Genomic DNA, 13375 nt, shown 5'->3' with positions numbered 1-13375 from the left:
TGCACCCAGAAAGGCCATGACAGGATATTTGCCTGTTTTTGTTCTCCTTTTAGACCTGGGAGGAAAACACATTGTGCAAAGCTGTTCGTTTTGAGATAGTAACCAGTTTTCAGGCTAAAAAATAATATATTTTAACTCCACAATAAATGAACTGAAATGCATGTGTGTGTTAAAGATTTATCTACATATTTTGATAAATGTTTGGGAGTGTTGGTATGTGCAGGTGGATCTACCTGTAAAATGATGAGATTGAAATATTTGCCACCTTAAAACATACACATCACTGACACTGCCTTTGTATATAAACCAGCTGATAACTTGTACTCGAGGCGTTCATGTTGGGGTGTTTAGGGGGGTGGAGTGTCACAATGTTGAACGTTGTTTTTCTCATTAACACCCACTAACACCATCTCATCACCCTTCTGAGTCTCCAGCATGGTCCTTCTCTCACTTCCCCCTCCCCCTTCATCTGTCTGCATCTCACCTTCATTTTGACCCGAAAGGAGACGAGCTCAGGGTGTGTCCGCCAGACTAACTGCTGGTAAGTGTCTGCGGTTTGGGTGGTGGAGGGAGGGAGGGCAGATTTTGTGAGGTATCCTGTGTCAGAGATGGCTGTTAGTTTTATTGGCCTCCAGTTGTGAAATCCAGTTTTCAAGCTTTGAATTTGGACTAAGGGATTTTTTGTATTCTTTTTTTCTTTTTTAATTTAATCAGTAACATCTGAATATATCAGAATATAAACATGTTAATAGTGTTTGTCTTATCTCTAAGTGAATAATTATACATTTTGGCCAATGTGGAAATGGACGCACCTACCGCACAGCTGCACCTGCAGATTAGCATGTAGCTAGCAATACAGTGGACGTATTTTTAAATCCATCCACTTTAATAAGTGACGGTAAATAGTCTCAGAGGTCAGGCAGAAGAGCAACAGCTGGAATTATCCAGTGACGGTTATTAAAAGTCTGATTTCACAGCTTTTGGCCCTCCTCCTCTCACAAGTATCCTCAACTCACTACTGAGGCCATGCAAATATTGCTTCTCTTTCCTAGCTTTTACTTCTTTGGGCCATTATTTTCCACTTAGACTCCAATGAAAAATAAATACAGGGCTTGTGTACAAGTGGGAGATGATTTTAAATGTTGTTTTTCAACACTTCAAGAATAGATGAAACAGGCTCATCCTTCTCACTAATTCAGTGAACTATTGATGTGAATGATAAGTCTTTGATAAGGCAAGGCAGTTTATTTGTATAGCATGTACAGGACAATTCAAAGTGCTTTACATAAAACAAAGGCATTAAAGATATTTAGAAATAGTAAAAGGCATCAACACATAATCACAGTAAAATAACAAATTATATCAAAATGATTAAAAGCAAGATAAGTTAAAAAAAAGTTAACATGCAGATTTCATGCATCGGCGCATGAGAAAAGAAATGTTTTTAACCTGGATTTAACCTGGACATTTGGTGAAAGTTTAATCTCCACTGGCAGTTTGTTCCATTTGTTTGCAGCATAACAGCTAAATGCTGCTTCTCCATGTTTAGTCTGGACTCTGGTCTGGACTAGTTGACCAGAGTCTTTGGATCTAAGAGCTCTGCTAGGTTTATATTCTCTGAACATATCACAGATGTATTCAGGGCCTAAACCATTCTGGGATTTGTAAACAATCAGAAGGGTTTTTAAAATCTATTCTGTGACTGACTGGAAGCCAGTGTAAAGATTTCAAAACTGGTGTGATGTGCTCAGATCTCTTAGTCCTGGTTAAAACTCTAGCAGCAGCATTTTGGATGAGCTGCAGATGTAAATATGTAAATATCATTGACAAGGCTTAATTAACAATTAACAATGCTCTTTTTATTTTCTTCCTTTTTTACCAATAATTAGCAAAAACGGGCAGTAATGTCATGATGTTTTCATTATAATGTATTTGGCGAAGTTATTTTGTCAGCAACATAAGTCAAAAAGTTATGAACAGATTTTGATTAAATTTTCAGTAAATCTCAGAAATGGAAATAAGGAACAAGTGATTAGATTTGGGGGGTGATCTAGATCACCACCTGGATCCAGGAATCTTTCAAAGGATTCTTTGCTATGATAGTAGATAGATAGGAGATAATGATAATTTTGCCATTAGCGCTTCTAACTAAAGAATAATACCCACAATGGGGGTTTGCTTATTTTTCCCATGTAAGGAGTCCCTAGTCTCAAAAGGTTTAAGAAGCCCTGGTTTCAAGGTCACGCTAAACGTGTCCAATCTTCTGAACACAAAGACATTAATCCTTGAAAAATGTCAACACTAACTTGCCATCTGTACAAACAAAGATTGGGCTTTTCATCCTAATCTAGTGTTTCACCATATTAGTTTCCAAAAGGAATATCTGGGATCCATTCCAAGAAAAACAGTTATATACAGGTTTTTATACAGAATTAAATCTTCTTTTTAGAACTACAAAACAGATGAATGAACACTGTCAACTCTACACCATGTATGTAGAGCTGCAGTACCGGTGTCTGGGTAAAATATTTAATCCTTTTAAATTAAATTTTAGTTACTGTTTATTTAAGTTTATACACCACATGAAGTTTTATTATAACAAGGACTAAATTAATAATACAGAATGTTACAGTTTATGTTTAGAAAAGTCCATCCTAAACTTTTAAAGAGCGCATATAATTTTCATTTGCACTCTTAATATTATTTTATGGGTCTTTAATGTTCAAAAACCACAATGTTTTTCTTATAATGTTGCACTCATGAAGAAAAATGCTATAATCTTTTTCCAATGCTGTTTTCCTTGATTCTACTGGAAGACATAATGAGGTGAAGAAAAGATTGTAGAAAAAGTTTAGCATATAAAACCACACTTTAATGAGGATGTGACCAACATATACTCCGCTCTATAGATGATCTCCAAAAACAGCCTTAGATATTTAATTTTGTGCAATCTTATCACATTGTTTCATCGATGTTAGGTCTTAGATATCTTTATATAAAACGATAAGGTCATGACTAGAAAGACGAAGGCAAGTAAAAGTAAATATTTATCCACATGAATCCATAGTTTGGTAGGACTGGATAAATATAATCAATCACTTTAAAAGTTACTGCCATAAAGAACTGTGGTTTCACAGTTTGACCCCCATTCTTTCAAAAAAAATATTTTAGAAGCTAAAAGAAATAAAGGAAGCTCCGAAGCTTGTTTCCTTATAATTTAGAGAATTCAAACAATGTTTATCATGGCTGCTACTTGGAAATTTCTGAGTTATTTTACTCAATTAGGAACCTTCCTAGAAAAATAAATACTGTTCAACTGGATCCCAAGTCTGCTCCGATTGGTTAAAATTCTTCCCAACTACCTATTTCGCACCCAAAACCCCAAAACAGAGAATCAGTTCTTAAAGCTGAATGAAAACTTACTAAATAAACTAAGTGGCTTGAAGTAACATGAAACAAAAATAAAAAAAAAATCCTCTCCAGACTTGTTGTATTGGCACTTCCCAAATTTCCCATTAATACTCCTGCACTTGTACTGCAAGCTGTTTAGCTTCATGAATGTTTAAGTGGACACAGAAAAGACATTGTTCTTATATAACTCTGGGAATGTAAAAGTCCCAGCAGTCCCAGAGTCAGAAGAAGCAGCTCAACACTGGATGGTTTACTGGGTCATCACAACGGTTTTTAGTTTTAAGAACATTTTGTTCCTGTAATTTATAGTTATTATTGGGTTTTCTGTAAACTGATCAGCCACCATATTGAAATCACCTCCTGAACTAAAGGCAGCTATGACTCATCTAGTTCTGGCCATGCACACAGAACTCCTGCAGGTGTCCTGTGCTGTCTAGCAGCTGGTCTTTCTTTGGTCCTCTGGGTCATTGGTCCTCTGTGGATGGGTCTAGTGTCCATTCGTCCAGCAGGTGCTTGATCGCGTTGGGATTTGGGGAGTTTAGAAGTCGAGTTGAGGCCTCAGGCGTTATGCATGTTCCCCAAGCTGTTCCAGTTTTTTGGGGGTGGGGGTGCAGGACACTTTGTCCTCTTGAAGGAGGCTGCTGCCCTCAAGGTTTCCTGTTGCCAGGGGAAACAGTTGGTACTTACTCTGCAGCTCAGTTTAAGTTAATGGTTCAAGTCCAAATGCAAGGAGGCATTAGTTTTAATGTTGTGGCTTTAATGTTGTTAGCATTGTGTCTCAGAGATTATCCAAGATTCTTCTTAATGTGGGGCATGAGGATATGGTATATTATGACTGCTAACTGATCTGCCATGTTGCTGTTTCCAGTCAAACAACAGCAGCAACGGTCCAGGCGGTTACAGCCAGCCGGGTCGGCACTCGGTCTCAGTGGAGGTGCAAATGCAGCGACAGAGGCAGGAGGAGAGGGACTCTTTCGCCCAGGCACAGCGGCAGTACAGCTCCCTGCCACGGTAAGAGTGATGAACCCAGAGCGGCATGTGGTTGTTTGTTTCTGTCCGACAATCGATACACATGCTAGGGGTTTTTTATGTCTGTGTGATATAAAACATTTAATGCATCTCAACCGGTGATGTGTGTGTGATTGTCTGCATGTCAGAGTCATTGTAATAGTCTTAAAACAGTACCGATGGCAGATTCCATACATTTAAACATCTGAATGTAAAAGAGGTCAGAGCTGATCAGTTTCAGACCACAAACTTACACACTGAGTGTAAGAATGGGCGGATCATGTTACCCTCTCACACAGATCTGACATGATTGTTTTCCTCTCCCTTAATGTAATTCCCTTTGATCTGCACAATATGCCAACTTCTTGTTCCAGGAAAGGCTGGGTTGGGGATGCCATGAACATTTTTGTATTGTTTTTGTTGTCAGTTGGGGATTAAGAGGGATAATGTTTTTATATTCAAATGTTTTTCGGTACACACTTAGGTGAAGAAACCTCCAGTAGAACCAGACTCTTAACCCTGTTTGGGAATGGGTGGGGTGTTTTTTTTTTTGTTTGTTTGTTTTTCTGCTGCATGTCTGCCACCACTGTGTGGTTGGTTGTCTGTCAAGGACTTCTTTGTTCTCAGCCAGTTTCATGTTGTGACTCAGCAACCTCTAACCTACACTTCACACAGACACCCCTCCCAAACACCATCCAGGACAGATTAGCATCTTAGACCCTGATGATATATAAAGTCTCAGGGACATCCAGTGTTCATGGCTTGTCCTTGTGCATGATTTCCATCATATGTCCATATGTATTTCTTTCCGTTCAAGTTTAGATTTGAAAGTTTTGACTCTTCACTTTAATAGCCTGCATGAAAGATACAGGCTTAATAAACAGGGTGTAGATCTCAACCTTAAAATCAGTTCTGCTGAATGACCTGTTCTGTAGCTGTAACAAGTAACCTGTCATTGCAGCTTTACAGTGGGAATATGACAAGTGAAATTGACACAACAGCCTTATTTAAGCATCATGTGACAGACTCAGCTGTGAAGTCACATCACATTTCTAAACTTATCGTGGGCCAAAATAAATATATGACCAAAAGTTAGAGATTTAAAAACAAAAGAATAAAACCTATACAGAACACTGGATCCGTTTTAACATCTAATAAGACTCACAAATTACTACAAGGACAGTAAATTCAGCTTTTTTAGTCCATGATGGGCATAATGTTCTTGTTTTAATGCAGGAGCAGGAGAAATACTCCGTCTGCTCCTCACTGGAGCACAAGTGTTTCCATCTTCAGCTCCCTGGGAGAGGTTTTAAAATAAAATTAAAAGAAAAAAGTGCAAAAAATTCTGTCTGATTCTTCATAGAATTGACATGTTTTCAGACACACACTCTGTCCGCTGACAGACTCTTGACCAGGTGTGACTTCTGACTGCTGAAAACAAGATCAAAATACATGAACTTGCCCCTGTGGTGGGGGCGTTGGGTCTTGTTGGGGGTCAGGGTGTCCCCCCAATATAATGGTAGGCTAAACGCTGGTCTAGTTTATTCACTTCAAACCACTGAAAGGAAACAGTCTTTCTAAAGGTCACCTCAGATTTGCTTCACCAGTGAGTGGAAACTCAGTTACTGATGTTCATCATTCAGTCTGTGTGATGATGTTTAACAGACTCTCTACGAAGCCAAACCAAGCAGCCACATTCTGGTGCATGTTTTCTTGTACCTCTATACATATACAACATTAAGTATGTTATCTTTTATTACTTCACCATTGTACTTTAATCCACCGTTATCAACATAAATCTCTTCCTTGATAAATATTGCAAGCAGCTTTGCTGAAAGATTAATGAACTCTCGTCGTGCTCCAGTGGACATCCTGTGGCCCCATCTCTTCACTTTTCCACTAATTCCACAAATAAAATGCTGTGTTTGGATAAATCCAGCTGCAGCGTCTTGAGAGCACAATTTATTGTTTGACTTCCAGTATGCCTTCACATGAAGTCAGAGGCCGAGAGTAGATGTGGTGTTTGGGAAATCACAGCCTTGATGGGATTCACATGCTCCGGCGTTGATTGAGGAGGTTAAATTTCATCTCGACTCTGGACTACGATCCACACTGTGATTAAAAGCAGCAGCATTCCTTTAAAAAAAAGAAAGAGTTTTCACTGATAAAAGGTCGGTTTCCCTCTGGGCGAGATCTCCTCCTAAACAAGGATGCGTGAGTGAAAATAAACCTTTGATATTTGAGACATGATGAGAAATGAAGGGTCCTCATATTCATCATCGACGAAAAGCATTGATCTCTGAGCCGAAGTAATGTCATTAAGAGAGGCTGCTGCTTCAGCTGTGATGGTCTCATTGGTGTGTGTCACATGTCAATTTACCCTACAACCTCGTAGTGTCCCTTTTTCCTCACTTCCTATCTTTCCCCATTCTTTTCCATCGTCTGTCATGCATCACTGTTTATGAGCAGAATACAGAACAGTATCCATATTTCTGTATTTACCACACAAGCACAGGCTCCCCCTTGGCGCAGCATCAGACAGAGGCAGTGATCTGGTTTGAATTTCTCAGCAGGGAGGCAGACCAGCTTTGGCCTCTTTGTCAACATATGAAATGAAATCAGATGCTGGGGACGCCTGTCTCTGAAAATTGGAATCACTCAAGCGTGCAGAAGAATAAACCTGGGCTATATTCTCCTATCTCACAGATCGAGGAGCGTATCCATTCTCAATTGCATTCAATCTCTGTTGAATAAAAACAAAGGTCTTTTCTGTTCTCATTAAAGGATTTTTTTTCCTCTTCTTCCTGCTGAAATCCAAACACGGGAATAATACGATTTCTTCACAGCTGGCTGATAAACCTGCTAATTATGCATGGCCCGGAGTCAAAAAGCCCATTGATGTTTTTGTGCGTTGTCTTCTTCTGTGTCCCTCCTCTCGCTTCGCCTCGCACCAGAGATAAACGGGTGGAGCTGCTGGATGTTGGATACTTATGCATGTCATGTGTGCTCATACACACACACACACACAAAGGCAATGCTGCCACAAAGAGACCAGCCAAACAGAAATTAAAGGCAATGTCACACATGTAGGTTTTATTTTTTCTGATAAATGGCAGGGCAGCCCCCCAGATTCATAACACCCAACTGTATCTTTAAGGTTCTCATGTCAGGTGTCACATGTCAGCAAGGTTCTTTCCACTGAGGACAAGACAGTGCCCTGATTTTCTAACAGTAAAAGGTCTGCCATCACTGTCTGTCAGATCCAATGCTTGCTCCAGTCTGTCTTAAAATGGGCCTAATGGGCTGGAAGGGGATTTTGATGTGGTTAGGTATCCCTGTATGTTGGTGCTGTGGGTTGGTCGTCGCCCAGAGGCAGTTTGTGAAGCAGTAATGGTGCATCATTTTTTATTGAATGTGATGTTGGAACTACAGAATGAAAAAAACATCCGTCTTTCTCTGAATATGTAATGAGTTTTAAACAAACACTCATTCTTGGTTGCAGTCTGTTGACAAGAGGGTTCAAGATAAAGCTTTTTTTTTTAAACTCAAGGTTGTACTACAGACAAAATGACCAACTGTTCTCACCATCCCACATTTGGGGGACCTCAGGTTTTAAAAGGTTTAACTTCTTTCATAAACTCCATAGTGTGACCTTTATATGCTAAAAGAAGGCATATATTATAAATTTTGTAGCTAAAATGTATCCCTGTTACCCCCTCAGGCAACCCAGGAAAAACCCCAGCACCATCTCCCAGGACTCATGGGATAAGGCATACCCACCAGGCGAGGGCTTCCAGACTGCCAAGGACAACCCCAGGTACTCCAGCTACCAGGGCTCCAGGAACGGCTACCCGAGTGGAGGTGGAGTCAACGCGAGAGTCCTTTTGGAAGCCCAGGAGCTCCTGAGGCAGGAGCAGAGACGCAGAGAGCAGGAAGCCAAAGGAAAGTTGATGCAAGAGAGCAGCGGCAACAGCAGCTACGAGGGGTACACAGCACACCTGAAGGACCCAGCCTCCCCTAAGGGTCCATACCGCCATGATGTGCCGCCCTCGCCGTCACAGTTGGCGAGGCTGAATAGATTGGGTTCAGAGAAAGGTAGACTTTTTTACTCTTGAGGAATATTGTTGGACTGAAGGATGAACTTGTTCAAGAGCTCCTGTAAGGAAACGGTAACAACAGAAAGGACAGTCTAGAGGTCTTATAGCTTAGCAACGATCTTAGAGGTTGTGAAGTAAGCACGGTATACGGGTGTTTGTGTTCAATCCCCCCACTGTGTTCATGACCTATACTAGTTGTCAGTCAGCCACTCACCCTCCTACAACTACGAGACACTCGGTGCCTTCTCTACATCACAAACACGACGCTCGCTCAGTCGTCCAGAACTCTGATTCAACCAGATACTGACAATCAAACGGGCAGACAGGCAAAAGAGTGGGCGCCTACAGTCCACAGGGAGGTGATAGTTTCTGCGTGTGGGTATGTGACAAGGTACGCGTTTCACTATGGACTATGAGTGTCCTGTAGATGAGTCATCCCACCCATCGTCCTGGCGTCGTCTCTCTTCATTCTGTGTTTTTTCCACAGCAGTAAAACTTTCACACTGCTCCTCAGAGAGCAGAGAAAACAAAGTGTGGGAAAGAAAGCAGGGCACAGTGTGTGTGTGTGTGTGTGTTATTAATAAAAGCCCCCCTTCATAAATGATTCATATTGTGTGTTATCTCCTTGGAGGAGACTCAGGCAGAGAGGGTAGACAGCTCTGATCCTTTGGCTGGCCCCTCTGCACGTTCCTGGGCTCGACTCGCTGGCCTGCCTGTCTGGAGCTCCCATCCTCTCCTCGTTGTTCTCTCTGTTCATTACGCTCCTTTCGTCTACCTCAACACCCCCACCTTCAACCCCTTCTCCTCTCATCACCCACCTTTCCCTAAACCCCCCACCCTCTACTCTTTCTCCTCTTCCTCGTCTCCCGAGTCAGACTCTGCACTGAATTTTTCATCAGAAGCCACCTGCTGCCTGCCAGAGCCAAAGAACGCTGCCACCAGAGGCACTGACAGAGGGCCCAGCTTCTGACACGAAGAGATGAATAAAAGCAGAAAAAGAGGGAGAATAAAGACGAGTAGAGACACAATGAGCCTCCCGATGTGAAATTAGCAGGAGCCTTTTCTCCCTCTTTTTTAAAAGGCACAATTGTCCCTGAGAGTTAATTGCTTTCAATTGCTGTAATTGCTTTTTGTATTTCTACCTTTTCAAGCATTTAGCCAACACTCCTCTCCGCACTGATTTAAAAAGAGGGAGCAGGCAGGGGGGCTATCTTGCTTTTTAAAAAACAGCAATCATTGAATGAACTGAGTGCTGCTGGGTTTGAAAAAAGGTTGAAAAACAAGCAAGTTTCTTCTGGCTTCTCGATTGCTTTTGTCCAGATTTTGAGATGTTACTTTCCAACAATGATAGAAAATAGAAATTGATTTAAAGAAAGAAAAAAAAGCTGTTTTCTACCATTAGAATTGATGGATAATTCTGATTTATTTCAACTTGGTGTATTAGTTTTGCTTCTGTGCACTCCAGAGCCTCACTGCAGACTGTATACAGGAGGTGGATTTAGTGCCAGTTGCGTCCACCATTTCATCATGACTGAATGTTTTTGGTCTTTTCAGAGCCAGAAATGCTCCAGGTGGAGCTAGAGAGGAATGCTTAAATTCTGGTTGAGGGGAAATACATATCTTTGAGGCTTAATATGTAATTTAGTTTAAAATAAAATAAATGTGGACACCAGTGCAGCTATCCCGAGGAGTATTTCCCTTTTAGATATGTCTCCATTGGCTTCACCATCAACAGTAGCTACATCTTTTCTTTACAGCTTGAGCCTCACACTAGTTTTGTTTCCCATATAGTTTTTAGTTTTCTTGCATTTTTCTAGTATATTTCTTGTATCAATGAAAAGCAACAGCTTTTCCCCAATACCCCAAATTCAGCCTTGGTCCTTAATTTCAGCCATTCCAAAATAGCTCTAATGAGAACGGGCTGTTTCTGTGTCTGAACATTTAAATGGTCATGAGTGGTGCCTGTCCATGCCGCTCTCTTGAAGAGATCCTCAGTTTTTTTTTCCCTTCATGGCGTCACAAAGGGAAAGATCTCAGACTCACCCATTGGAGCACACATTTGCTAAAATGTGGAGCAGAATTTTCTCATTTCGGGGCTTCATACACAGGCTATGAGGACACATATGACTGTTAGAAAATTTTTGGAACGTGAATTTTGAATAATATGAGAACTTTAAACATGCACTAAAAAGATTACTCTTCCATAGAAATGATCTGATGTAGTCGAATTATGTATGAAACTAATCATTTTTGAGATTTTATGACTCAAAGATACATTAACATTTTAAAGGAAACATACCATATATATATTTTTGGAAGTGGCTGTGTTTTGTAGCTGCTTACTGTTTAAGCAGGAAAACAAATGTTTAATCTTTGAATTTCAGCACTTTTTTCCCTAACAGAAATATCATTTGTTGACCAGCTTGTTATCTTGCTGCAGCAGATGATGCAGCGCAACTTGTAGCCACAATAGATATTTTTATTTTTTTATTTTGTGTAGCTTAGGCTGTGTTTTTATAGAATTATGCATTTTGTTTGTGCAGATTAACTTTAGGGTTACCACAGAATTTACTTGCATTGCTTTCCATTGTTTTAGAATTAAAAACAGTAAGTAATTTTTGTACATGTGAAAACAAGACATCTCTAAACCTGGACAAATCAAGCAATATGCACAGCTAGCAACCACTGGCGGTTATAGCTTGGCTCACTTGGGAAGACCTGGAAGTGTTTACATTTTCACCCCAATCAGACTGCAGCTGCTGATTGCAACTTTTTCAACCTGAAGGGGACTAAATCAATCAGTGCAACCAGGAGACCTTGAGTGTTGATGATATGCGCTTTAAAAAAAACATCGTCACCAGCCCACCGCTGTAATTGCTGCAGTAGGTGGCAACCAACCACTCGGTCTCTACCTCTCTCTTTGACAACACTAATATTTGCGATGCCTTTGTTTCTGCCCGCACACAAACGAGATAGAGGCCGAACTGTAAACAAAAGGAGAATGCAAAAAATAAATAAAAAGCTGTGGAAAACAAATAGGCGGTGTATAATGGCCCCTCACTCCTACACACTCCCCGTATGCAGAGCAAAGCTGCAGGACAATGCGTTCTCTAACGGTTAATGAAGATCCATGCTGGGAAAGATGCAGATTGTGGAGAGAGGGAACAGATATTGAACAAAAATATACTTAGATGAAGAAAAAATATGTCGGTGGAATAATTCCAGTGTGTGAGCCTGTATTCCAACTTAAGTAAAATTTGGTATATTTGCCTGATGTGTTCCATAACCTACAACGGTGCTTCTGAAGCCACAGGAGAGTGAAGCTGATAAAAAATGTTAGGAAATGAAACTGAGGCTGTGGGAGTAAAGAAACTGTTAGAAGGATGTGTTTGACCTGTGATTTTGTCCACGGGTTCTGACATCGAAAAAAAAAGTGCCTGAGAACATGTCTGAATATTTTCCACAGATGGACATGATGTGATTTCATTGTCAATGACACCACAGCACAGAAATATGTAGTTTTTTTTTTTCTTTTTTTTTTTCCAAAAGATCTTTGATATTCTGATATGAAATGTGTAATTTTGGAGGTACTCCCTTCAAGCTTTTTTTTTTTTTTTTTTTTTTTTTTTTTTTTTTTTTTTTTTTTGTATTCACAAGAGCCAACACTAGCGAGCGGTTATCAGTGTATTTGTATCCTGTTTGCCTTCAACCATGCTGTACCGTGTTGTGTTTTAAAGTATGAGTAATGGAAGTTAATGGAAGGTGATGTGCAATTGTTTTTTTTCCAGAAAACTTTTACATGATATATTGAGAAATGTATACAGCCACTTTTCCTGTACATATCAAAGTCAGAATAAAAACAGAAGGCTGTTCCATCCTGTTTACAACCCGCCTGCCTCTGTGTCTGCTACCTTTTCTTTCCCCTGCTTTGAACCAGGATAAGACGAGCCTTCAATTAAGCACAAGGGAGTCTGCCGTCAGACGTCAGGTCTGTCAGGCATGCTGATTCTTTGAGAGACTGATGGATGTGAAAGAGAAAAAGTGATGAAATCATTAATTCCTGTGGGGGTAATGGCGCAGCCGCAGATGTACAAACACAACTGAGGCCAACATTTAGCTGCTGAGCAACAACACGGTGTCTCTGTGAAAAAACTTTGTTGAATGCACTGAGGTCGTCTCCTGAAATACCACTGTGTTTCCTGTTATTAGGTCCAACCTCATTGTCACTCACAGGGGACCTGTTGAGCGCCTCCCTGCTACTGTTTTTGTTTTGCAGGTTAAAGGTGACATCCTAACTAAATACAATTAATGCTCCTTCACACAACCAGCTGTACGTGCAGACTGATGCCAAGAAACGAGAGCAGAGCGGAAAGCTTCCTCTGCTTTCATCCTTCACAGCAGACGACTCTTTTAACTCACTGACTTCATGCCAAAAACCAGATGGCTAATAATATACAGAGGCAAAATCATTTTATTTCATTTTGCTGTTATTTTTGTTTAGGTGTCTTTTTCTTTTGTCTCCAAAATTTTGTTTTGTTATTTTGCTTTGGTAATTGGTTGCTTTTTCCAAAGTGTGTCGATTGATCAAATGGTAAATGGACTGTACTTATATAGCGCTTTTCAAGTCATTTTGACCACTCAAAGCGCTTTACACTACATATCACATTCACCCATTCACACACACTCATTCCCCGATAGGCACATCAAGAGGCAACGTGGGGTTAAGTGTCTTGCCCAAGGACACTTCCACATGTAGTCAGGGACAGCCTGGAATCAATCCACCAACCTTCCGCTTGGAGGACGACTGTGCTTCCTCCTGAGCTACAGCCGCCCAGTTTAAGAAAGTTTATTTTATTATC

General features: G+C 40.5%; 1 protein-coding gene across 6 annotated transcripts in view; it reads left to right on the top strand.

Moving 5' to 3' along the window:
* Positions 1 to 12405, top strand: part of pard3ab (par-3 family cell polarity regulator alpha, b) — a 274947-nt gene extending 262542 nt beyond the window's left edge. For all 6 annotated transcript variants that reach the window (XM_041991993.1, XM_041991992.1, XM_041991995.1 and 3 more), the window contains 2 exons: positions 4280 to 4422; positions 8141 to 12405. In XM_041991993.1, coding sequence (XP_041847927.1) covers positions 4280 to 4422; positions 8141 to 8534 — 537 coding nt within the window. In that variant the 3' untranslated portion in view covers positions 8535 to 12405. The remainder of the gene's footprint in view (positions 1 to 4279; positions 4423 to 8140) is intronic.
* The last annotated feature ends 970 nt before the right edge of the window (positions 12406 to 13375 follow it).

This window comes from Melanotaenia boesemani, chromosome 8 (genome assembly GCF_017639745.1).
Source record: "Melanotaenia boesemani isolate fMelBoe1 chromosome 8, fMelBoe1.pri, whole genome shotgun sequence".
Classification (NCBI taxonomy): Eukaryota; Metazoa; Chordata; class Actinopteri; order Atheriniformes; family Melanotaeniidae; genus Melanotaenia; species Melanotaenia boesemani.
The sequence above is the reverse complement of the archived record's forward strand: the minus strand, read 5'-3'. Positions and strand labels throughout refer to the sequence as shown.